General features: G+C 47.6%; 1 protein-coding gene across 1 annotated transcript in view; it reads left to right on the forward strand.

The window, feature by feature from the left end:
- The window catches only part of SLC39A14 (solute carrier family 39 member 14), a 47575-nt gene extending 29086 nt beyond the window's left edge, over nt 1–18489 (forward strand). The window contains exons 2-9 of the mRNA XM_032389096.1: nt 3416–3693; nt 5707–5893; nt 8725–8894; nt 10884–11006; nt 11737–11925; nt 12041–12248; nt 13418–13602; nt 15199–18489. Of these exons, the coding sequence (XP_032244987.1) occupies nt 3430–3693; nt 5707–5893; nt 8725–8894; nt 10884–11006; nt 11737–11925; nt 12041–12248; nt 13418–13602; nt 15199–15345 (1473 nt within the window). The 5' untranslated portion in view covers nt 3416–3429 and the 3' untranslated portion in view covers nt 15346–18489. The remainder of the gene's footprint in view (nt 1–3415; nt 3694–5706; nt 5894–8724; nt 8895–10883; nt 11007–11736; nt 11926–12040; nt 12249–13417; nt 13603–15198) is intronic.
- Nucleotides 18490–24231: the final 5742 nt, after the last annotated feature.

Consider the following 24231-nt stretch of genomic DNA (forward strand, 5'->3'; position numbering starts at 1 on the left):
AAAAAAAAAAAATTTAAAAAAAAAAAAAAAAAAAAAAAAAAAAGAAGGCATCCTGTAACACAGGCTGGCCTCTAAGGTGTACCTGGGGGGGTGGAGGGCCCTGCACAGGTCTTCAGCGCATGTTATGCCTGGATTTGGGGTGCTTGTTGCGGCTGATAGAAATTGGGAAGAGCTGAGGCACTTAGCTGGCTCAGGCGGTAGCACGTGAGACTCTTGATCTCAGGTTGTACGGTTGAGCCCCGTGTTGGGTGTAGAGGTTACTTTAAAAAAGTCTTAAAAAAAATTGGAAAGACCGCCTAGAGACCTGCAGGGTTTTCCAGACCTCCTTGGGGAGCCAGGGTGTGTATTTTATGCCTCCGTACAGTAGGGAAGTGGTTCAGAGTGCGCGGACTTTCCTTTCATTCAGACCTGGCTTCAGTTCACAAAAAATTTAATTTCTAGCTTCACTACTCGACTTGTTGGCTATGGATCATGTTTCCTAATCTCTGAAAATTTCCTGATCTTTTAGGTGAGGATAAGCATCCCAAGTTCTCTTCAAGGAATCTGTGACTGTCAGGAGCCTCTCAGGGTTGACCAGCTGCTGTCCTCATCCTCTGCCCTCCTTTGCTAAATCCACACAGCCCCCCTGCCCTTCGCTCTGACAGCACGACACATGCCTCAGACAGATGACAGGGTGGTTGGGTAGAGGACTGTTTGCTTTGTACAATAGATTTGAGCCATTTGGGCCTAAGATCCCACCTGCTCCCTGTATTCACTTCTGGTTCTCAGTGTAGATTTGAGAGTTGTTAGTCTCAAGGGAACACTTTACAAACCGCCTTTGTGCTGATGGCTAATCCACCCTGTTTGACTCAAAGTACATTCCGCTGAAGACTTGAGATTTTTCTGTCCCCAGATTCTGTGCATGCCCCATGTGTGGAAACTAAAGCCTGGAATGTCTGCTGGTATATTTGTGGTGGGGGACTTGTGTCGTGTGTGTGCTATAGGCCTGGAGCAAAGTTTCACAGGGGTATTCCTGATAGTTGCAGTAGCAGCTCAATATCTGGGCTGGGAGGGAATCAAAGTGGAGGAACCCTGCTGATATAATCATATTCATGAGTGCTTTCTATAGGTCAGGCACTTCCTGACTTGCCGTAGCTCATGTCATTAAATTTGCACAGTAATCCAGTGAGGTGTATACCCATTTTATAGATGAGAAAACTGAGGTAGAGAGCCCAAGTAACTTGCCCAAGGTCACTCCTATCTGGCCAGCAGTGGTTCAGAAATTCAAGCCAGGTCTTTCTGACACTGAAGGCCAGGGTAAGCTGCATCACAATTTTTTTTTTTTTTTTTTTTAGGATTTTATTTTTTTAAGTAATCTCCACCCAACGTGGGGCTCTAGCTCACAACCCCAAGATCCAGAGTCATAGGCTCCACCGACTGAGTCAACTGGGTGCCCCTGTATCACTACTATGAGTGACTCTAGAATGTTAACTCTGGTTAAATATCTTGCCCAAGACTGCACCACTTGTAAGTGGCAGAACCAGAATGCAAACAAGCCTGCTCTTAAGCTCTCTGCTCTAACTCCTCTGTCATAAGCAAAGGCCCAGAGGTGGAATGACCCACTGTGGGGCGTGCCAGAGCCCTGGGAGCCTGGGAGGCCTGGAAACGCCTGCAGTGATTGGGTTCCTGGGTCTAGATTAAATAGGCTCATCCCCCCCCCCAGCCCCCGGCCTAGTGTTTATTTCCCTAATTAAATTATAACTATACTGAGGGAAATGATTAACGAAAGAAAGTCATCATCAGCCCTGCTAACTCTGAGACCTATTTTTCCCTGTTCCTTCTCACTTCCTAACTTTGTTACATAATCATTCTGCTTCTTTGCTTAACATTAAACTCCATTTTTATAGCTGCATACTATTCAATGAAATTGATATAATTCGCCTGACCATAACTTTCTTCCTATAGCCTTTTTTATTTTGGGGTTGCTTTGATTAGTACACATTCTAAAAGTAGATGTAACAATTCATAGGATTGAAACGCTTTTATTATCATAACTTTCAAGAGTCTGGTGATTTATCTAGCCACCAAGCAGTCTCTTACTCTGTTGTTAGACCTCACTAACATTCAGTTTCGTATTTTTTTTAAATGTGTTTTGCTGTTTTATTTAATAAGCAGAAATATAGCACCATCCATCTTTTAAGTTTGTATTCTTTTTTTTTATTGTAGTTGACATACAATATAGTAGTTTCAGGTGTAGAACATAGTGATTCGACATTTATATATGTTACGCGCGCACCACGATAAGCCTATTCACCACCTGTCACCATACCAGCTTATTGCAGTGGTGTTGACGGTGTTTCCCGTGCTGTACTTTTCATCCCTGTGTCTTACTTATTTTATAGCTGGGGGTCTGCACCTCTCAATCCCCTTGACCCATTTTGCCAATCCGCCTGACCCCCTTAAGTGTATTCTTAACAAACCAGAGAGTCCGAGTACTTTTTCATTTTTGTTCTCTTATTTAGGTATATAGAAATAAACCTTTGTCATGTTTGATGATGTACTTGTTCCCAGTCTATTTTTTCCCCTCTTTTAGTTGTAGTTTTTTTGTTTTGTTTTTGTGTATGTGTTGTTTGTTTTTTAAAGATTTTATTTATTTATTTCAGAGAGTGTGCGAGCGAGCACAAGCATGAATGGGGGGAGGGGCAGAGGGAGAAGCAGATACCCTGCTGAGCAGGGAGCTCAATGCAGGGCTCCAGCAGGATCTCGGGATCATGACCTGACCTGAGCCGAATTAACCGACCGAGCCACCCAGGCGCCCCTGTTGTTTTGTTTGTTTGTTTTTAAGGCAACTTTTTATTTTGGAGCATTTCCAACGTTACAAAAGTGTGGTAGTATAGGGGCGCCTGGCTGGCTCAGTCGGCAGAGCATGCGACTTTTGATCTCAGGGTTGTAAGTTCGAGCCCCACGTTGGGTGTAGAGTTTACTTAAAAAAAAATAGAATAGTGTAGTGAATTCCCATTCACCCATCAAGCAGTTTCATGAGTTATAAACTCATGCCTGGTCTTGTCTCATCTATGCTCCCTCTTTGTTATTTTGAAGCAAATTTCAGGCGAGATATTGTTTAATCTGTGGTTATTTCAATAGTGTCTCTAAAAGATAGAGACTTTTTAACCATAATCACAGTTGTTTTACTTTTTAGTCTTTAAATTTAGTCAAATCTGTTTAATTTGTCCTTTCATTATTTTTTTATTCCATGCTTTGAAAAGAAGGGTTTTTCTCAAAAGCTTGGCAGAGAGACGTTAGAGAAGGGTGAAGAGTCAGAGGGGAGAGGAGGCTGTCCGGAGCGAGGCTGCTGGGTCCCATGTGTCTGATGGGGAAGCAGGAGGAGAGGGTGGGTGTCTGGAGCCTCTCACTCACCTGCCTTTCCTTCTTGCAGGCTTATTTGTCATCATGGAGCTGCTCCACCCAGCCTTCCCTAACTGCTTCCTGCTGACCTGGGTCAGCTTATGGAGTGCTATTCCTGAAGCTCACGCTGTGTCCACAGGGACGCCAGGCATCAGTGCGGCCTTTTTCCTGCAGGACCTCCTGCATCGCTATGGGGAGGGTGACAGCCTCACCCTGCAACAGCTCAAGGCCCTGCTCAACCACCTGGATGTGGGCGTGGGCAGGGACAATGTCACCCAGCCCGTGCACGGACAGAGGAACCTCTCGACGGTAAGGCTCTCAGCTGTGCTGAGCACTGTCTGCCCCCTGGGGGGGTCACGGTCTAGTCAGACACGGGAAGCCCACGCAGCTTGAGGCAGGCGAGCCATGATGGTAGAACAGAGGGGCCAACTCTTCTTCCCCCATTGTCTGGGTCCCCAGCAGCACCTCCTGTCCTCCCACGTAGCTGTTCTGAAGCCCTGACTGGAGGGAGCGGTCAGTGGGAGTTCTCAGCCCTCCGCATGCTTCCTCACGGCTGCACTGGGATCACCCGTGGGCAAGCCAGAGCTCCCGGGACAGCCGGCGTGTCTCATAGGGTTTACAGGTTACAAGGCCCTTTGCCTGCAGTCGCAGGGGAGCCTCACACTCCCTCCAAGTGCAGGTGGAAAGCCTTCATTATTTACAAGGGAATGCCAAGGGTCCCTCAGTGAGTTCCTGGACAGTGCAGGACTAAGACCCAAGTCCTTTGGCTTCTGGTTCTCTTTGTTCTTCCATGTCATCTCGGCTAATCATAGTCTGAGGCTATTTGTGGCAGCCAAATGTAAGTCAGCCAGCGATGTCTTTATATATCTGCTTTGTTCCCTGTGCTGAGGTGCTGCGAGAAATAGAGAAAAATGAGTCATGTTGAAGAGTTTGCTGTCAAGATGGAGAGCTTACCCACCGGAGGACAGAGTTATCTGATAAAAAAAATGAAGTGTTAGGGGGGCCTGGGTGGCTCCGTTGGTTGAGTGTCCAACTCTTGATTTCTGCTTAGGTCATGATCTTGGGGTCACGGGAGGGGTCGTGGGATTGAGCCCCGCTTTGGGCTTTGGGCTCCATTTTTGGCGGGGAGTCTACTCGAGATTCTTCCCCTCTTCCCCTCCCCCCTGCTCACTCACTTTCTCGTTTTCTCTCTCTAAAATGAATAAGTAAATCTTTTTTAAAAAATGAAGTGTTAAATGCTATGGGTTGGACAGTCTTCATAGGATTCAGAGGCAAGAGAGGGGGTGGGGTGTATGCTAGAGTAATCAACGAAGGTTTGGGGGCTAGGTGTCCAGGGCCTTCATCTTGAAGGAAAACTTTTTGGAGAGGTCACACGGCCAAGGGACCAGGCAGCCTGGACGCAGAAGCGCAGGTGTGCAGTGATGTCGGAGCTGGGCAGCAGGCTGCCCTCACAGGCCCATGCAGACTGACCCCAGGGGGCCTCCTGGCGCAGCAGCAGTATCTTGGGGTCACCGGAGTCCAGCTGTGTCTGCTTTGTAGGCCCAGGAGCTCTCACTTGTCAGCACACCCGGAGGGCTGTTAGAGACTGACCCATGTTAAACCAACCCAGATAAAGACTGATTCTAAGTGTATAAAGTATAATTAGAAGTAGAACTGCAGTGTTTCATAAGAACAGTATGTGAGAACTACTTACCTAACGCCTCCCAAGGGGAGTGAGCATTCATGTCCTCTACCAGCCCTTACGTGCTTCATGGTAGGTAGACTGAATCTTTAGATTTTCCTTCCTTCCTCCCCTAATCTCTGTCAACACATTCTTCAGGCTGGGGTCAACACTACATATATGGTCATGGGGACTGATGTTCCTCTTTAGGTGCCAGAGCTCAATAGCTCTGGAGAAGTATCTGGAATATGCATTTTAATATAATAACTCTTCAGGCTGTTGTGATGTGCGGGTAGATTTGGTATCTGGATGAAGCTGTATTTTCAGGTATGCAGATAGAATCATGTTTTCCAAAAAGCACACCCTGGTCACAAAGACTGGGATTCAGTTGTTCCCAGACCTTGTGGGCAGCCAGGTACTAATGGGTGTGTGTAAGGTGTGTGACTTGCGCTGGGTGACCGATCTCTGAGATTATTCATCAGTTTTTCAAGTTGAGGGACCACCTTGCTCTCATCCCTGGAGATGAGTCTATAGACCCCCCCCCAGGATTTGGACAGGTTCCATTTTTGTTTTCTCCTCGTGGAAGGCTAGTCGGTTGCGGCAAGAGGTGACATGTGATTTTGGGTTCTGAGAGGCTTCCTGCCTCTTTCCCTTTGTCTCAGTGCTTCAGTTCTGGAGACCTCTTTGCTGCCCACAATTTGAGCAACCAGTCACGGATTGGAAGGATTGAGTTCCAGGAGTTCTGCCCTACCATCCTCCAGCAGCTGGATTCCCGAGCCTGCTCCTCTGAGAACCAGGAGAACGAGGAGGATGAGCAGACAGAAGAGGGGAAGCCAAGCGCCATCGAAGGTGAGCGGGGACACGGAGGCTGGGGCCAGTGCTGCTCACGGAAGATCTATCCAGCGAGCAGCTCATCAACACCGGGGGAGTGGGTTAGAGGGATGGTGACACTGCTGTCTTCCACACTCACACAGCTGCTCCGGCATATTGTCGGATTGGGTGGCGTGGCTGGTGAACTCAGTGTGGGCTTTTGGACCAGCCTGTGGATGCTTTTTTTTTTTTTGGCCACTTTTTCATTTTTGTTCTCATTAAACTACAAGGGACTAATGCCTCGGTGTTGCAGTGTGGCTGCCCTCGGCCCCCTTCCCCCGCCCTGCGCAGGCCCTGTGCGCCGGCCAGGGCGGACCCCAGCGGCTGTGAGTGTCCGTGACCGCCGCGGGCCTGCCAGCCCCTCGGTGCCTAGCATGTGCAGCCTGCCTTATGCTCATTGTTTGCTGCCCTCATCATTTCACTCCTGGTTTTTCAACTTGCCTGTCGTTTTCACCTGCCTCTCCATTGAAAAGGTAAGCTTCTTCTGAGAGCAGCTTTGCTGTGTTTGTAGGCTTCCCCACAGCACCCAGCCGGAGACGGACTCCGGTCTGTACTGACGGGTTGCTGTTCTCTGTCTGCCCCGATCGTAGCTGAATTCCAAACCGGCCGCCCCAGGCAGCAAGAACACCCCCACCCTCAGTAATGGAGGCCCTCGTCTGTTCTTGTTCCTCCACAGTGTGGGGCTTTGGCTTCCTCAGTGTTTCCCTGATTAACCTGGCCTCTCTCCTGGGAGTCCTCGTCCTGCCGTGCACGGAGAAAGCCTTTTTCAGCCGTGTGCTCACATACTTCATCGCCCTGTCCATTGGAACGCTGCTCTCTAACGCGCTCTTCCAGCTCATCCCAGAGGTGCAGTAGAACAGAACTCGTGCGTCCTCTTTCCCTGGGGGCCAGCCGCTGCGCCGCCCCCACCCCGTGTTCCGAGGCACCTGACAGTTGCCACCTGAAAAATTCACTTCTCCCTCATATCAAGGGACACAAATATGACTTCTGACTCTGGATCTCGAGGGCCTTCTCTCGCTCTGGGGTGCCCAGGCTGGCCTGTGGCCTCTTCAGGTGATGTCAGATGCAAGGCTCTCCCCATTTGCCCTCCCAGTCAGAGATCTGTCAGCCTCCCTTCCCCAGCCCCTGCCTCTCCAAAGCCCGGTTTGCAGGGCTCAGAGGGAGCGGTGCAGCTGGTGGTCGCTGTCCAAGCCCTGGGACTCCATACCCGCTCTGTTCTAAGCAGAGGCCCTGGCGGTACTCAGGTGTGGCCACCACGAGACCACCCATCTGGAAGGAGGTGGAAGGAAAAGAGGCTAACAACTGATCGATAGAATTGGGCTCAAAAGCAAGTGATCTTTTTTTTTTCCCAAGTAGGTCATAATTCATACCATAGAGAGCCAAACAGAAGAAAAACTATTTAACAAAAACAAATGAGATTAAAATTCCAAGACAAAGGAAAAGGCACTCAGTCCTTCATACCTTGCATCTTGACTTTTTCCTGGGATAGGACTGACCTCCTGGCGCCCTTACTTGACTGTTTTGAAATATTTGTTAATTTTGCTTTTTAATTGTGACCACTGAGGAGCTAAAAAAATAAGACCCAAGTTGACGGTCTGCCCACTTTGTCAGCGCAGGCAGGGCTGTGCCCATGCAGTAGGGGTGACTGTGTGGACCTCCTTTGGGAACAGGGGTGCTGCCTTTCATAAAAAGAGTCCGTGTCAGTGACTCCCCAGCCTTTCCCAATCAAAAGACTTAGCCAGAAGTGATGTCAATGGGATGCCCAGGCCTTGCCTTTTCCTTCTAAATGAGGGAAGAAATTTGGTTTAAGAGCAACCATCTCAATGTTATCTAAAAATCCCACATTACTCTAACAAGCACTTCTCATGGGAGGCCTCATCTTGGTCTTTTTTTTTCAGCTCCAGAAACTGAATTTATTAATTCTTTAAAGATTTGAAATAAAATGCCGTATTGCCTGTTGAATGGAAATATAATAATTGTACATGCTCCGCCCCTGTGGCTCACAGGGGCGTGCCTGGTCCTAGCTCCATTTCATCCTACCTGGAGTGTGGGACACTGGGAAATAACAGAGGAAATATTTTTTGTGACAAGGTGATCTTGGAACTCTGTCCTCTATGCTGGAGTGCTCTCAGAGCAAATGGAAACAAACTTGGGAGAAAAACAAAATCAAAACAAAACAAAAAAACCCCTGAGAAGTGAAGAAACGGAATTTTATGGGCCTCGGTTTTGCCTGTTCTCCATCCCGCTGCCCTGCACACCTGACTTTGTTGTGTCTTGCGCCAAGCCTGCCGCGTCCAGGTGGTGTATGTGCCTATACGGTGTGGTCCGGATGTGAAAAGCAAACACGGCAGCACAATGAGCTCTCTTTGTCCCCTTGATCTTGTTTCCTATTAAAGAGAGAGCCCTCGAGTCCAAAGTCTGTCATGGGCAGCCTGTGGATAGGCCGAAGCACACCTCCGTGGTGTGATGAGGCAGCGTCCCGCCCTGTAGCCACACCAGCTGACAGGTGCGCCTCCAGGTGTCCCTCGGGCCACCGGGGGGTTCCAAGGCCACCTTGAATTCCTCCTGATCCAACTGATTGAAGGAAATTTCATCAGACTTGAATCACTAACAAATTTTCTGTTTCTCTCTCCCTCCCTACTTGTCTCTCTGATTTTTCTTTTTTGTTTCCTTGTTAATATCCACCCAAACCTCCCACATTGCCTCCCCATCCTTTCCACCCCATGTTTCCCCTAAATGGTGGTTGCTGTGAAATGGGGCATTGGCCCTTGTCCCTGTCCTGGGTGGGGCTGGCTCTCCCCCAACGGCAGTGTGGGGATACGGTCTCCTCTGTGTGACTGTCATCTCCCTGTGCTCCCTCATGGGGGCCAGCGTGGTGCCCTTCATGAAGAAGACTTTTTACAAGAGGCTGCTGCTCTACTTCATAGCTCTGGCGATTGGAACGCTCTACTCCAACGCCCTCTTCCAGCTCATCCCCGAGGTATGGCAAGCCAGGACTTTCCCACACAGGAGCATGCCAGTCTCTGGCGGGGGGACCGCGGGGCACAGCAGGAGAACCCTCCCCTTCAACACAAGGAATAGGAAGGAGGAGGTCCTTTACTTTTAGAAAATGAAGCTGAGGTGGAGTCACGAGTGAGGAGAGGCCGCATAGCATAGGTTTGGGAGCTGGGTTGGAATCCCAGCTCCACCTTCGACAAGTTCGGTGACCTTGGGCAAATCACCGAACCTCTCTGTGCTTGTGTTTCCTCTTGCAAAATGGGGCAGATGATCGGACTGACCTCATGACGGTGTTGTGAGGGCTCCATGAGTTAATGCTTGTAAAGCACGGGGGGCCCAGTACGTGCTCTAACTGCTGGGTGATAAGATGTAGTGTAGTGAGATCACTTTATGGCTCCCGACTGGGAGCTCGGGGCACACACAGAAAAACCAGCAGAATCCATAGGTCTCAATAAAAAGATCTGTCCTCTGCAGTAGGTTGTCTTGGGGCAAAGGTGGTCTAAATAAAACAGCCTGGTTTTGTGTACACAGACGGCACCTTTGCCCCATTGCCGAGGTCAACAAGGGAGTCTTCGTGGAACAGGAGCAGCTTAGTGTTTGTCAGTCTGGCAGGAGGCCTTGGAGAAGCCCCGCCTCTGCAGTAGGCCCACTGATGACAGTAAGCAGGAGACGTCTCCTGATAGGTGGTCTGACAGGCCTGGGCACATAGCCAGAGGGGAAGCACAAGGATGATGCTACATGCTTCTTCTCAGAGCACCTTATGTTTTCTAGGATGTGCTTCTGTGTCTTCTTAGTTGATTCTTACTTAGATCAACTGATGCCTAGAGAACAAGTAATGCTTTGCCCATTGAACAGATACAGAACAAGAGCACGTATCCTGGAGGCCGGGTTTCATAACTCCTAAAGCTGTGCTTTTGTACTCTGCCATCCTTCCTGGCTTTTTGTGGAGAACTGTTAGTTGACGGTTTTCACTCCACTCTTCTTAAGATGATTTGTCTCTCCTGGAAAGTCGGCCTGTATGTGTCACTTCTGCTCTAGAACTTGACCTTTACGTCTCTGAGGAAACAATACAAGCAAGTAGAGATGCAGTTTGCCCCTTTAAAACAGAAAGGAAAAACACTCACCTTTTAAGCGGCCCAGAGTTCCTGGTACTTAGGATCACTTTCATCTTTGATCTTTTCATGAGAAGGCTGGTTTATTCAAGAGGGTTGTTTCCTGTCCGAAGATGGAGGGAGCAGGTCACCAGCCAGTTTCCCAAGGCCTCACAAGTCAGGACCATCACGGAGTGTGGAATTCTCCTGATTCCTGCTCCAGTCCTTTTCCCAATAGATTTTGTTTTTTCCCCCCATGATCAGTGAACTTTCCAGAAATAGCCCAAAACAAGCCCCCACCCCCAAATTGACACGTGCAGTAACACAGTCTGCTTTCTTGGCTTTGCGGTCACTGGGAGGTCTGTGGTCAGGAAGATGCCGCAATTCTTATTATTTAACTGGGGAATGGATTTCCCATTTTAGAAAGTGTAATTATACCATCTCTCTTTGTGTTTATAGGCAGATCAGCCAGGGACATTAGATAACAATGAAAATAAACACAAGCGTCTTCTTAAGTATGGAATTTGCGGGCAGATTCTGCCCTTGTAGCAAAGCACCAGGAAAAATGAAGACAGTCTTTACTAAAAGTAGAAAACCATATCCAGGGCTGTTCTTCCTGAGAGTAAAATTCTAAAGAGGATCCATCTTTTGCATCAGAAAATAAGCTAGAGAGAACCTGACAGGCCTGGTGATGTGGCATGAAGGCCAGTCAGGGGATCAATTTGGCTGGAAAGGGAAGGAAGTGGTAGGTGGCAGAGCTATCCCAGTGAGTACATCTCTTTCCTTTCCTAGAATCAAGGAAGTGGTTAAGAGACGAGAGGGGACCCGTGAAGTCTTTTTTTTTTTTTCCTTAAACTCACTTTGTTTTCCTGGGTCCACAGGCTTTTGGCTTCAACCCTCTAGAAGATTATTATGTCTCCAAATCTGCAGTGGTGTTTGGGGGCTTTTATCTTTTCTTTTTCACAGAGAAGATCTTGAAGATGCTTCTTAAGCAGAAAAATGAGGTGAGGCCTAATTGTTGGGAAAGGCGGTGTTTCTAGGGAAAGCATCCATCCTAGAAATGTTTGTGTGTCTCGGTAGTGGGGTTATCTGAGCACCGAGGCAGTGAACTTACCTGCTATCCCCCACCCCCCCACCCCGCTGTGGACAGATTTCAGGAGTCTCTCCCCTCCCGTGGATGTTAGCAAGGGGTGAGGACAGACCAGAAACCAGATCTGGCCTGTGTGCCTTTCTCCCCTTGTTTCATTCAAGATCATTTCTTTAATATACCTTTGGTGTCTTTAAGCGGTGAGAGAGGGGCTTGCTACATACAGTCACTGGGTGGGAAGTACCACCACAGAGAACCTGGATGCTTATGGCGGTATAGCTCCAAAAGGTATCTTGGTGCCTGGCATGCAGTTAGCCTCTAAGTAGTTGCCGAATGCAATCAGGGTAGCTCTTGCCAAGGAGGAGCTCTAAACCTTCCTAGCCGGGAGGGCCGCCTCGCTGGAACGAGTGTTGGCCCTGAGGTCACGGCTTTGATTTCTGTCCCACACCAAACCCTTCCATTCACCTTGGTTCAATTTCTATAACAACTTACCCTAGGTTTCTGTGTGTATTGCCTGCTTGTGTTTTCTCTGATGGTGGGAATGAAGAGGTCTTCCCAGGGCTGGGAGCACCTACCCCGAGTGAGTGCTTAGGAGGTTTTGTGGTTTGGGTCAGTGTCGTGCTGATCCCTCCCGGTGGTCCCTCCAGCATCATCATGGACATAGCCATTATGCCTCTGAGACACTTCCTTCCAAGAAGGACCAGGAGGAGGGGGTGACCGAGAAGCTGCAGAATGGGGATCTGGACCACATGATTCCTCAGCACTGCAGCAGTGAGCTGGATGGGAAGGCCCCCGTGATGGACGAGAAGGTCATCGTGGGCTCCCTCTCCGTCCAGGTGAGTGGGCCCTCTGCTCTTGGGTGGGAGCCTTTAGTAATGGCCTCGATGGCTCAGGCTTACCTTGAAGGTCCATCCTTTGACCGGGGGGCCATGGGGATGGGCTCTCTTGTAGGACCTGCAGGCCTCCCAGAGTGCCTGTTACTGGTTGAAAGGCGTCCGCTACTCTGATATTGGCACTCTGGCCTGGATGATCACCCTGAGCGACGGCCTCCACAATTTCATTGATGGCCTGGCTATCGGTGCCTCCTTCACCGTGTCTGTTTTCCAAGGCATCAGTACCTCAGTGGCCATCCTCTGTGAGGAGTTCCCCCACGAGCTAGGTGAGTGTGCGGGCTCTGCGCCGGCCCAGCCCGCCCGCGTGGCCGTGGTTGCTGGCACAGCGCCCCTCCTGTGTCCGACCCTCCCCCGCCAGACTTCAGAATGCTTAGTATAATTAACACATTCTGTGTGCTCTGTGAAATCTAACCACTGATTCTTAACGGTTGAATTAATAATTGAAATGGATCATTGAAAATGATGGAGATTTTTAAGGTTTTATTTATTTTAGAAAGAGATAGAGAGTGCAAGCCAGGGATTTGGGGGGCAGAGGGCAGAGGGCGAGGGAGAGAGAGAATCTTAAGCAGACTCCCTGCTGAGCGCAGAGCCCAACAGGGGGCTCTATCCCAGGATGCCGAGATCATGACCTGAGCTGAAATCAAGAGTTGGACGCTTAACCAACTGAGCCACCCAGGCACCCCAAAAATGATGGAGATTTTTATAGGGGTGTTTGTTTCCCTGTCGCCCCATATCCTGTGGCTGTTTCCTCACCTCTAAAATGGGGTTAATAATAATGGCTTCATAGATTTTTCATGAGGATTAAAGGAGCAAAAACAGTGAAAAGGACTTGCTATGTGCCATAGAGTATTCTAAGTGTTCAGTATAGGTTATCTCTCGCTCTTTTTTAGGTTATGTCTTACATCCTATTAATCTTGCAAAGGTTGAGATGTCTGTTAGAGGTCATGTGGGTGGAAGAAGTAGATGAGCCAGGAGTTAGAAGGCCCTTAGTTTTATCAGAGCAAGAGTGTGAAAGGCCCAGACTTCAGAGGCTCAGACACTCAAGGTCAAGTCCTGGCTTTGCCAATTTACTGGCTTGTGACTTTGGACAAATTATTTAACTTCTCTCAATCTCACTTCTGTTTCCTGAAAATACCATTCAGTGTAGTTGTGAGGAAAGAAGCTCCTTCTATTTCATCATCCATCAAAAGAGCAATGAGGCTATTGCTAGTGGCTTATCTATGTTGAAAATCTTGTGCGTTATTTTCAGCCTCTGGGCTGGAAATACATGGCTAGTTTTGTAAATGGAGACAGCTCCGAGATGTGAAGAGGAAGTCTGTCTTGATTGTTCCCCCAGACGTTATGCATAGTGGAAGCAGTTTGTCCTCATCATGTTCTCTGTCCGTGACCTAGCGTTAACTCTTCCACGCCCTTCCCTCTTGTTGTCCTGCCTTAGGAGACTTTGTCATCCTGCTCAATGCCGGGATGAGTATCCAGCAGGCTCTCTTCTTCAACTTCCTTTCTGCCTGCTGCTGTTACGTGGGTCTGGCCTTTGGCATCCTGGCTGGCAGCCACTTCTCTGCCAACTGGATCTTTGCACTGGCTGGAGGAATGTTCTTGTATATTGCTCTGGCTGATATGGTAAGTCTTCCATAGTTCATGCCATGTAGGCAAAATGGGACTGGGTTATTCATTGGACGGGAGGCACCTGAGAGGACATGAGTTAGTTTGTTTTTAATAACAGCTTTGTTGAGGAATCACTCACATACCACACAGTTCACCTATTTAAGGTGTGCAGTTCAGTGCTTTTTTTTAAAGATTCCTCTTTGTTCATTTGAGACCGAGCAAGAGAGAGAGCATGAGTAGGGGGAGGGGCAGAGGGAGAGGGAGAAGGGGCCTGATGCAGGACTCGATCCCAGGACCCCAGGATCATGACCTGAGCCGAAGGCAGACATTTAACCATCTGAGCCACCCAGGTGCCCCAGGTTCAGTGCTTTTTAAGAGGACATTGGATTTTAAAGGACAAAAAACTTACCAGCATGTGTTATTAAAGAAAAGGATTAACCTCAACTCCACAGTCCTCCCTTAAAAATACTTAAGTATTACAGAATGGATGCATATAGGTAAATGAAGAGAAGGGAGGAGGGAAAGGAAATGAACACTGAATATACAATTTTATGTTCGGATTTCCTCTTATACTTAATATACCCTAGACATTTTTCACGTTGCATATCCTTTAGAAGCATCCTTTTCAATGCCAGTATTTTTTGGTGAGAGGATATACCTTATCTAGAACCAGAATGGCTGGCTCAGAAAGGATACCTTGTGGTTTGAGCTCTAACGCGTGTTGCTGTTCTGGGCAGCGTCGGGCAGCACATGGTAGCCTCCCCGCCAGCATTTGGTGTAACCTCCTGAGTGGCTTCGCGTTGGCGAATGGAATACCCGGTTGGTTACATCTTCTGTAGAACACGGGTGATTTCTTTTCTTGTTTGTTGGCATGACATGTTCTCTGGCGTGTTTGCACGAATGATTTCCCGTATCCTTTGAAAACGATACTTTCGATGGAGTGATGAGAGTGGTGACCACCACGGCCCCTCCTCACCCCTGGAAAACATTTTAGATCCTCTCCTCTTGTGGGGAGCCCTCCCATGGTGGTGAGGATAGTCTTCTGCTTGCATTGCTCGAATTCGAAGCTCTGCTCACGGTTACCCGCCTTGCTGGCCCGCCGCTGGGGGCCTTGAGTCACAGCGATGTCATAGCTCCAGGCTCTGGTTCCTTAAACAGTTGCTCAATTTCCCAAAGAGGGGCAGCGGTGTTTTGGTAACAAAAACATCTTCTGAGGTGTTTTTCAAGTGCACAAAAAACAGTTGATTTTTATCAGAGCAGTTATTTTTAGCCAGCATCTACATCTATCCAGGGCTCCATGCGCGGATAAATACTTGGTTTTACCTCAGTAGTTGAAAAGTCGCCATAGCCAGCTTGGACCACAGCTGGTAAGGCTATTGCTGCTGATTTGGCTTTGTGAATGCATTCTATCTAATATCCATATGTCTCTATACCATTACGTTGTAATCCTGTGTTATATGGTAATTATTGTGTTCATGTTCTAATACAAATACACTTAGGAGTAGATATTATAATGATGATTCAGTGTGCTCCGTCTCTCTCACGGAATTGTCCTGGGCTGCCCAGGTTGAGAAAGGAACTGCAGCTCTCTTGTTTTTCTCCTCTTCTCAGTTCCCTGAGATGAACGAGGTCTGCCAAGAGGATGAAAGGAACGGCAGCGTCTTGGTCCCCTTTGTCATCCAGAACCTGGGCCTCTTGACTGGCTTCGCCATCATGCTGGTCCTCACTATGTATTCGGGACAGATCCAGATCGGGTAGGGCCCTGCCAGGAGCCGGCGGGATTGGAAGCTGGCCCTCAGCCGCCCGGTCCCTGGCCCTCGGCCGCGGCGCCCACGACGCCCCAGACTGTGACACGGACTGTACTCCTGCATTCACATGTCAGCTGTTTTTACACATGCTCTGTCCTAGGAATAAGCCGCCCTGGCAGCCAGGCTCTAGGTAGTGCCTCTCCCTCCCTCCCCCTTCTTTCTCAGAGTGACCCTGGAACCGGAATGCAGCTCCCTTAGCAGGCAAGCCTCACTCTTTTCTCTGGCTACCCTGGCCTCTTTGTCCTCAAACCAGCAGCGAGAGATTTTGCGTCCTTGCCCTACGACGCAGAAACACTGCCAGTGCTCGTGACTTGGTCAGCAGTAGCAGGAGGTGAGTCTCTGGTTGCAGGGCCCCTGAATCTAACTGTGTGTCCTGGACCTCAAGATGACCCATTTTGAAATAAATTCACCTGTTTTTCCAGAGAAAAGGTACAGGAAACAAGAATCCCTCCTATTTTTTCAGTCTGTCCAGTTGCCTGTTTTTTCAGAGAGAACTGAAAGTTGGAACACGTGTAGGGCAAGAGAGGAGGCGAGGATCATCCTGGGGGGGTGGGGGATAGAAGTGATGGCTGTGTCCCTGTCCCCGCCCCCCCCCCATAGCTGGACGATAGTGTTGTGGCCGCAGGACTGAGCCAGCGCCCCCCGCTGGTGGAATGCTGTACAGGGGTCAGTTGCCTGGACCTCCTCCCCTTCTTTCACATTAACACTGACAGAATGGAAGGCGGAGAATGGAGACCTGCAAGAAATCAGTTGGTTTGCTCTGATTTCCACCTCCCCTTCCTCCCCTCTCCCATCTTCTGAGAGACATTTTATCTGGCTCCCTAGAAGCACATTTACAGTCTTGTATCAGAGGGGAGACTGCACAAATTTCCCTCCCCTGGTCAGTACTTCTGCTGCAAAATGGCACGTTTCCTTGCGGAATTGGCTGCAGCTCATGCGCTTCTTAGACAAAGGTGATCGGAAATGGACTCGGTGCAGGCCCAGCTGAGGATTTGTTGATTGCATAAATAAAAGTACAAGTAATGGAAGACGGGGCCCTGCAAATGCTGAACAGGGGCTTCCGGATGAGGCACTGTGAGTGGATTTTAGGTCCCCCTTCCTCCCTCACCCCAAGTGAGAAAGGGCGAATCCTATACTGCATTGAACATTAATCGCTCTAACCCTCTTCAGAAGATGGATTGATAGACTTGTCTGTGAGACCGTAGGCCAGCCCCAGGCACTGTGGAGCCCTCTCCTCAGAACTCTGGCTTCAAGGGGAGCTCATCTCCAGGTTCACTAGGTGAATTGATTTATTATTATCATATTGATAATGTGAGATTCTTTAGCCACTTTGGGGAGCCAGTCTCTCCAGAAGCCTTTCTTAGTGGTGCCCACACTCGCAGCCCAGGGGCTGTGTTCACTAACTGATTTGTGTGCATGACTGACGAGGGCTGGTCATGGCCAACACCTGTGAGTTTTTCTGTTCTTACACAGGAAGTCTTTCCACTGTACAGTAGTTAAAAGCCGTGTCTATTTTGTTCTTGTTTTTTTTTTCTTCTTGGGAAATGGCCCTCAAACCAGGAATAGTCTTGAAAAGAGTATGAGCGGGAAAACTGCTGGCGATGCTTTATACATTTTTCTCCTTCTCTTTCCTGTTGACTTGGATAGATTTAAGAATGGGCTGAAGAAGAAGGAAAACTTGAGTTCTCAAGATTCTAGAGTACATATCAGGACTGACTCCTGATAGGATTATGGTCCAATTTTACCAAAGAACCAATTCCTTGAATGTTGGAATCTAACTTTTTATATTATCATTATTTTTATTATTGTTGTGACTGTTTTAAAACGGTTCTCTGTCTTTTCTGTTTTATTTTTCTCGGTGTCTGACATGGCTTTCGGGAGCTAGTAGCAAATAACACTCAAACTTTTAAGACTTTACCGAGATTTTTCTTTCCCTAATTCACATGGATATATGAAATTCATAATTTTAGCATTCCCTGTAGACCTGTCATTCCTTACAAATACCGTTCTTCTCGGAGTAGAATCCTAAGTTAGAGTTAGTGGGTCCTAGTTTTAGGAGAAGAGCTTGAAAATATAATTGTTATCAACTTAAAAAAAATAAAGTATGAAGTACTAGGGTGCTTTCCCTTTTCGTGCACATCTATATTAACTTAAGAACTTCCCTTTCATAGACAGCTGCCTCAAAGGGAAATCCTCTTTAAACTGGAATTGGCCCGGAGGCCAGTCCTGGCTGGAACCTGGCTGGGGTGGGGCCCCGCGAGTAAGTCAGCGGAGCGTCTGCTGCTGGTGGCAGATTCGCCTCCGGAGCTGAACATGTGGCAATTCCCTTTTGACTTTTAGCTCTTGGATTTGCTGTTTTAAGCATTTGTACATATGAGAAGTCTGAGGAGTGGCAAGTTTTGAGAACTTGTTCACCCCTGGCATTAGCGTCTCCCACGTCTTTCCCCAGGTGACCAGCTCCTGATGTTAGCGAGGAAAGCATATGTCCCGTGCAGGAGCAGTGACCTGGGAGCAGGCAGGCTGCCTTCTGTCCTTGCCCCCAGACGCGGCTGGTATCTCTTGTGTCTAGTGTCAGCGTGGGGCTTTCCCTCATTGCTCCTTCACCCTGGGTTTAAAAGAGAAGGCATCTCTGTTGGGTATCCTAAGACCTGTCTGTAGTTAGTCCTCTTCCAAAGAGACGGTAGTGTTCTGGAAATCTGCTTAAAAACAAAAAGCTGTCTGATTTTTGCAAAAGAGAGAGGTTAAGTTTTTGTTGTTCATCTTTCCTTTTACAGTTCTGAAGTTCCATCACAGTATTTTTTTAAATAACTCAGGTGTTATGAGGATAAACTAGAAAAGAAAATAACTTATGTGGACTGTAAATGTTTATTTGTAAGATTCTATAAATAAAGCTCTATTCTGTATTGCGGAATCCCAAGTGTGATCTTTTCCAGGAATGCGGGTGTAATGGGGACTGGGGAACACACGGTGGCGATAGCGTCGCGCTGACGTCTAAAGCTTGCTTCTCCTGCTGCTGCTCCCGCTCACATCCGGACAGGGGATTTTAGACGGAACCTCCGATAGCATAACCTGCTCACTTGAGAATGATTTAGGGGCACTTGGCTGACTCAGTTGGTGGAGCATGCAACTTTTGAGGTCAAAAAGTTTAAGCCCCACGTTGGGGGTAGAGATTACTTCAAAATAAATCTTTTTTAAAAAGTGAAAAGAGGGGCGCCTAGGTGGCTCAGTCGTTAAGCGTCTGCCTTTGGCTCAGGTCATGATCCCAGGGTCCTGGGATCGAGCCCTGCGTCGGGCTCCCTGCTCAGCGGGAAGCCTGCTTCTCCCTCTCCTACTCTCCCTGCTTGTGTTCCTTTTCTCGCTGTGTCTCTCTCTGTCAAATAAATAAATAAAATCTTTAAAAAAAAAAAATGAAAAAATTATTTATCTCCGATGGAGCCTGTGGCTTCACTGACGTTGCGCGCTGGAAGAACGTGTCCGCGCTCTGCTCCCTTGTGTACATCCAGGACTTGAATGAAACTTGAACCACATCTCCTGTATGTCTCACAGGGGGAAATCCCGTCATGGGACCTAAAAGTTTAAACCTATTCTTATTCCAATTTAGTCCCAGGGCCAGGGATCAGTTGTTTTTCCTCCACAACAAAAATGAGCAGTAAGGGAAAAGAATTGATGGGATCTTATCACCACACTAGTCATTCCCAAATGCTTATCGCTCAGTCCTTGCATTATTTCAAACTCAAGCAGAATATATTAAATAGCTCATACGGGTCTTCTAAAGTGCATTAACCAGCTATGCTGTGGGGCTGCCATCTGCCGGGCTTCTTCAGAATGACTGTCACTCCATTCTTCGGCATGTGTCGCCTGTAGAGAGCCTTCCCGGGCTGGCGGCCGTCAGTTACCAGACTTGCGTTGTAATCAGTCTTTATACGCTGAGTTCCTCCTGGGTGGAGGCTGTATCTGGTTTCTCGCTGGGATTTCAGCACCTGCCACACAGGAGGAACGAATGAAGAAAACCAAATGAAATGCCTGAAAGGTCTGTGAAAACAGTCCTTTTCCACTGGCAACCGTTCGAGTGGGCTTTTCTGCCTTTGCTGTTGGTTTTGCTTATGCCTTGCTACCTGGCTCTCCTCTATTTATTTACTTTTTTTTCTTAAATTTTTTTTTTTAAGATTTTATTTTTTTAAGTAATCTCTATGCCCAACGTGGGGCTCAAAATCCTGACCCCGAGATCAAGAGTCACATGCTCTCCTGACTGAGCCGGCCAGGCGCCCCTGGTTCTCCTTCATTTAGAAACAGGTTTGAGAGTTGAATTTGTGGCCCATGTAGAACAGAGCTAAGCAAAGTAAACAAGCCCTTCAGGAGGTTAAGACTTAGATCTTAGCCCATTCTTTGTAATGCTCTTGACCAGGTAGGCCATTTAGGACCTTTTGGAGGAAGGTGAATGCCCTTCTATCACCTTGCTTTGGAAAGCACACTCTACCATTCAGCGATGCTGAGATCTGATTTGAACAAAACCCCTTTCAAGAAATAATGAAGACACCAAATGTGGACAAAGGGGTTTTGATTTGTGGGAAAACAAAATGTTCATCTCTTTTTTTCTTCTAAGATTTTATTTTTAAGTAATCTTTACACCCACCGTGGGGTCAAACCCACAATCCCAAGATCAAGAGTCACATGCTCCACTGACTGAGCCAGCCAGGGGTCCTGTCCCAATGCTCATCTTTTTTATTATTTTTTAAAGATTTTACTTAGTGGGGCGCCTGGGTGGCTCAGTCGGTTGGGCGTCTGCCTTTGGCTCAGGTCATGATCCCGGGGTCCTGGGATCGAGCCCCGCGTCGGGCTCCCCACTCAGTGGGGAGCCTGCTTCTCCCTCTCCCTCTGCCTGCCACTACCCCTGCTTGTGCTCTCTCTCTCTCTCTGACAAATAAATAAAATCTTTAAAAATTTTTTTTTACTTATTTATTTGAGAGAGTATGAGCAGGGGCAGGGGCAGAGGGAGAAGGACAAGCAGACTCCCCGTTCAACCCCAGGACCCTGAGAGCCGGACACTTAACCAACTGAGCCACCCAGGTGCCCCAATGCTCATCTGTTTTAGAGACTTTTGTACTCTTCATGATTTAGTGTGAAAAACCTAGACTTCAGAAGAATGAATGATAGGTTTAAATCCCAGCAGAAGTGAATCCCTTTCATTCTTCTGGCATAAAATGAATTAACATTCCATTTAAAGAAGAAAATACTGGTGGTTGGAAAAGATCCATCGGTCTCTATCAGCCTTTGGTTAAGTACATTTAGAGCTGATGGCCAAAAGACATTTTTCTTACTAAGATCACAACCCCTTCTTGCCGGATGCCTACTCATGGTGGTTTTGAGGGGGCCGGGGGTAAGCTCCACACTCAACATGGACCTTGAACTCACATCCCCAAGATCAAAAGTCACATGCTCTACTGACTGAACCAGCCAGGCGCCGCTCGTGGTTTATTTTAAACAAAGGAAGGGAGTTAGTAGAGACCATGGTCCCTGTAGAACAGCGATCTTTGACCTTGGCAGTAGGGGGGATTTCACGATGGTAGCATCAATTATAGTCAAGGAGTAACCCCAGAGTGTTCTGACCCCACCTGTCACAAGCCAAGAAGCAGTTCTTCCACTCGGATCTGGGTTTATTTATTTATTTATTTTTATTTCTCTGTGGTTTGCTTATAGTTTTTTGGAACATGAAAGATAAACTCAGGCAATAATCCATATGGGTTTTTACACATACTACACACGTAGAAATCCCATCAGGCAATTCCTAGTGGAGACCCCTGACAAGACCTCTTGGTGAAGTAATGGTAAATGTGAAATGTGCTCTTAAAATATGTATCGTCCTGCACTTGGCTTTGTGTGTGTGTATACATTTAATATGAGAAGTGGGGTATTGCCCGTCTCTGTCCATGTGTATGGGGTGGTAGGAAGACAACCAGAGGGACTTAAGCCCGAGAGTAAGAGGCAGTTCTGGCCCCAGGCTGGGGGTAGAGGTAGGGTTAGGTGAAGCTCTGCACCAGTCCTTGGACCCTAGTGCAGGCCCACTCAGTCACCAAAGCAAGAATCGGATACAAAAATTGCAACCCCAGTGTTGGGAGAGGGGAGAGTGAAGGCAGCAGGAATGCCCACAGCCCACATTCAGTGCTGCCAGGTCAGACCCCACCTCCTGGCCAGACCCTCCTGGCTGATCACCCTTACATCCGTCCCTCTGTGAGCCAGGCAGGGCCCTGTGCAGTTGTCGGTCTTAAATCCGTGGTTATCAGCAAAAGCCACCACCACGTGGCCAGCGCCAGTCCCTCTGGGCCCTACACTCGCTCGGCAGACTGTTGCTACAGGACAGGAAGGGGCCAGAGCCGTCGGATACCGGGGTGCAGCTCGTGCCTCCATCAGCCACAGTCCCTCTGGAGGCCACAGCTACTCCCACGGGAGTAAACTGGAAAAGGAACTCTCCACTGGCACAGGACACCTTCATGGGATGATGATGACAATCCTTCACTGCAATCGCGTTCTTGTTTCAGCCACAAAGTGGGGCCCTACAAAGTGCCATTGGCCTGGAAAGTGAAAACACAACTTGTCAGCCACAATGATGTGGCCACTCTGGGGGCCCACGCAGAGGCCAGCTCCAACCTTGGTCTTTAACTTGCCCTCAGGGCAAAAGATGGCAGGGACTGGACACAGAGGGCGACAGGTCCCAGGGGAAAGAACGTGTGCGCTGCTTGGCTAACATTTTTAAATGCAGCAAAATCGGGACGCCTGGGAGGCTCAGTTGGTAAGCGTCTGCCTTCCGCTCAGGTCGTGATCCTGGGATCGGGCTCTCTGCTCAGCGGGGAGCCTGCTTCTCCCTCTCCTGCCGCTCTCCCTGCTTGTGCTCTCTCTCTCTGTCAAATAAATAAAATCTTCTAAAAATTTAAAAAAAAATAATAAATGCAGCAAAGTCTAAGAATGACACCCAAGCTAGTTCATGGAAATTCCTTCCAAACATGATGTTAACCCTGTGGGTATTAAGGGGTAAACAGCTAATTCAATAGAGACCTTTTGTTGTTGTTGTTGCTTAAAATAAAGGTTTAGGTCTTTAATTATAGATGCTAGTGAGGAGGGGGAAAAAAAGTCTCTTTGATCCAGTGTATCCTCCCAGAATAGGAAATTCTTTCAAGTGGCATGTTTCCTATAACTTCTTGAGGTTAATAAAACAAGCTCCTTTGGGGCGCCTGGGTGGCATCTGCCTTCGGCTCGGGTCCTGATCCCAGGGCCCTGGGATCGAGCCCCACATTAGACTCCCTGCTCCGCAGGGGGCCTGCTTCTCCCTCTCCCACTCCCCCTGCTTGTGTTCCTGCTCTCCCGCACTCTCTCTGTCAAATGAATAAACAATTAAAAACAAAACAAAACAAAACAAGCTCTTTTGAAGGCAGTGTCTGGTTGTAGCCTATAGACGGGGCCCCTGAGTTGAAATCTCAGGCCACCAAATTGGCATGGTTTAAACATTTTGTAGTAATTCTCCAAATAATGTAGCTTTTTCCTCCCTCTTCTCTCGAAAATTGTGTGAGCAGAGGGCGCCTGGGTGGCTCAGTTGGTTAAGCGACTGCCTTCGGCTCAGGTCATGATCCTGGAGTCCTGGGATCGAGTCCCACATCGGGCTCCCTGCTCAGCAGGGGGTCTGCTTCTCCCTCTGCCCTCTTCCCTCTCGTGCTCTCTGTCTCTCATTCTCTCTCTCAAATAAATAAATAAAATCTTTAAAAAAAAAAAATAAAAAAAAAAAAAAAAAAAAAGAAAATTGTGTGAGCAGAAAAGAGATTAAATTTAGATTTTTTTTTTTCTGGGAAAACTGATTTTTTTTTTAAGTAGGCTCCATGCCTGATGTGGGGTTTGAACTTATGACCCTGAGATCCAGAGTCGCTCTACAGACGGAGCCAGCCAGGCGCCCCTGGAAAAACTGATTTTTTTTTTAAAAATTAGATTAAATTGATTTTTTGATATAGATGGTTCAATTGTGTATCCTAAAATAAAAGGATAGATATAATCTAAACATTAGAGATCTCAACATTGTTTTCATTTGGTTTTAAGGTTTGTTATATTTATTCTTGCAATCTGATTTTCCTAATGATGCTCTACTTAGCCTAACAAAACTGTTTTGCATTCCTTGATTCATACATTAAAATTTTGCTTGAAAACTGACTTGATCTAGCTGATGGTAATAATTTTTCATTGAAATTTTAATGCAGCCGTATATGCTCTTTTAAATAAGGGAGTCCTTAGAAAAGTGTTAAGTTTGGTGCTTTTTGAAGCAAATGAAGATGAGCAGGAATGAATACAAAACTACTTGCCCACGGTTCTGGATTCTTTGTCCTCACCTGCAAGAGCACAAGATCTTTAGGCCAAAAGAATGGATTTGTGTCAATTCCGTTATTGACTGGCTATGTGAACTGCACCTCAATGCCTTTATCTATGAGGTGGAAGTTGTCATTTCTATCCTATCTGTCTCCATAAATGAAATGAGAACAAAATGTATGAGACAGTGCTTTACAAATTAAAACTATACCAGTGGTAATTAATGTTCAGTTGTTTGGATTCCTTTCAGAATCTGAAAAATGGCACCTGGGTGACTCAGTCGGTTAAGCGTCTGCCTTTGGCTCAGGTCATGATCCTGGAGTCCTGGGATCGAGCCCCACATCTGGCTCCCTGCTCAGCGGGGAGTCTGCTTCTCCCTCTCCTGCAGCTCTCCCTGCTTGTGCTCTCTCTCTCTCTGTCAAATAAATACATACATACATACATACATACATAAATCATTTTTTAAAAAAGAGAATCTGAAAAATAGATGCTT

Source organism: Phoca vitulina, unplaced genomic scaffold (genome assembly GCF_004348235.1).
Source record: "Phoca vitulina isolate PV1807 unplaced genomic scaffold, GSC_HSeal_1.0 scaffold53, whole genome shotgun sequence".
NCBI classification, from domain to species: domain Eukaryota; kingdom Metazoa; phylum Chordata; class Mammalia; order Carnivora; family Phocidae; genus Phoca; species Phoca vitulina.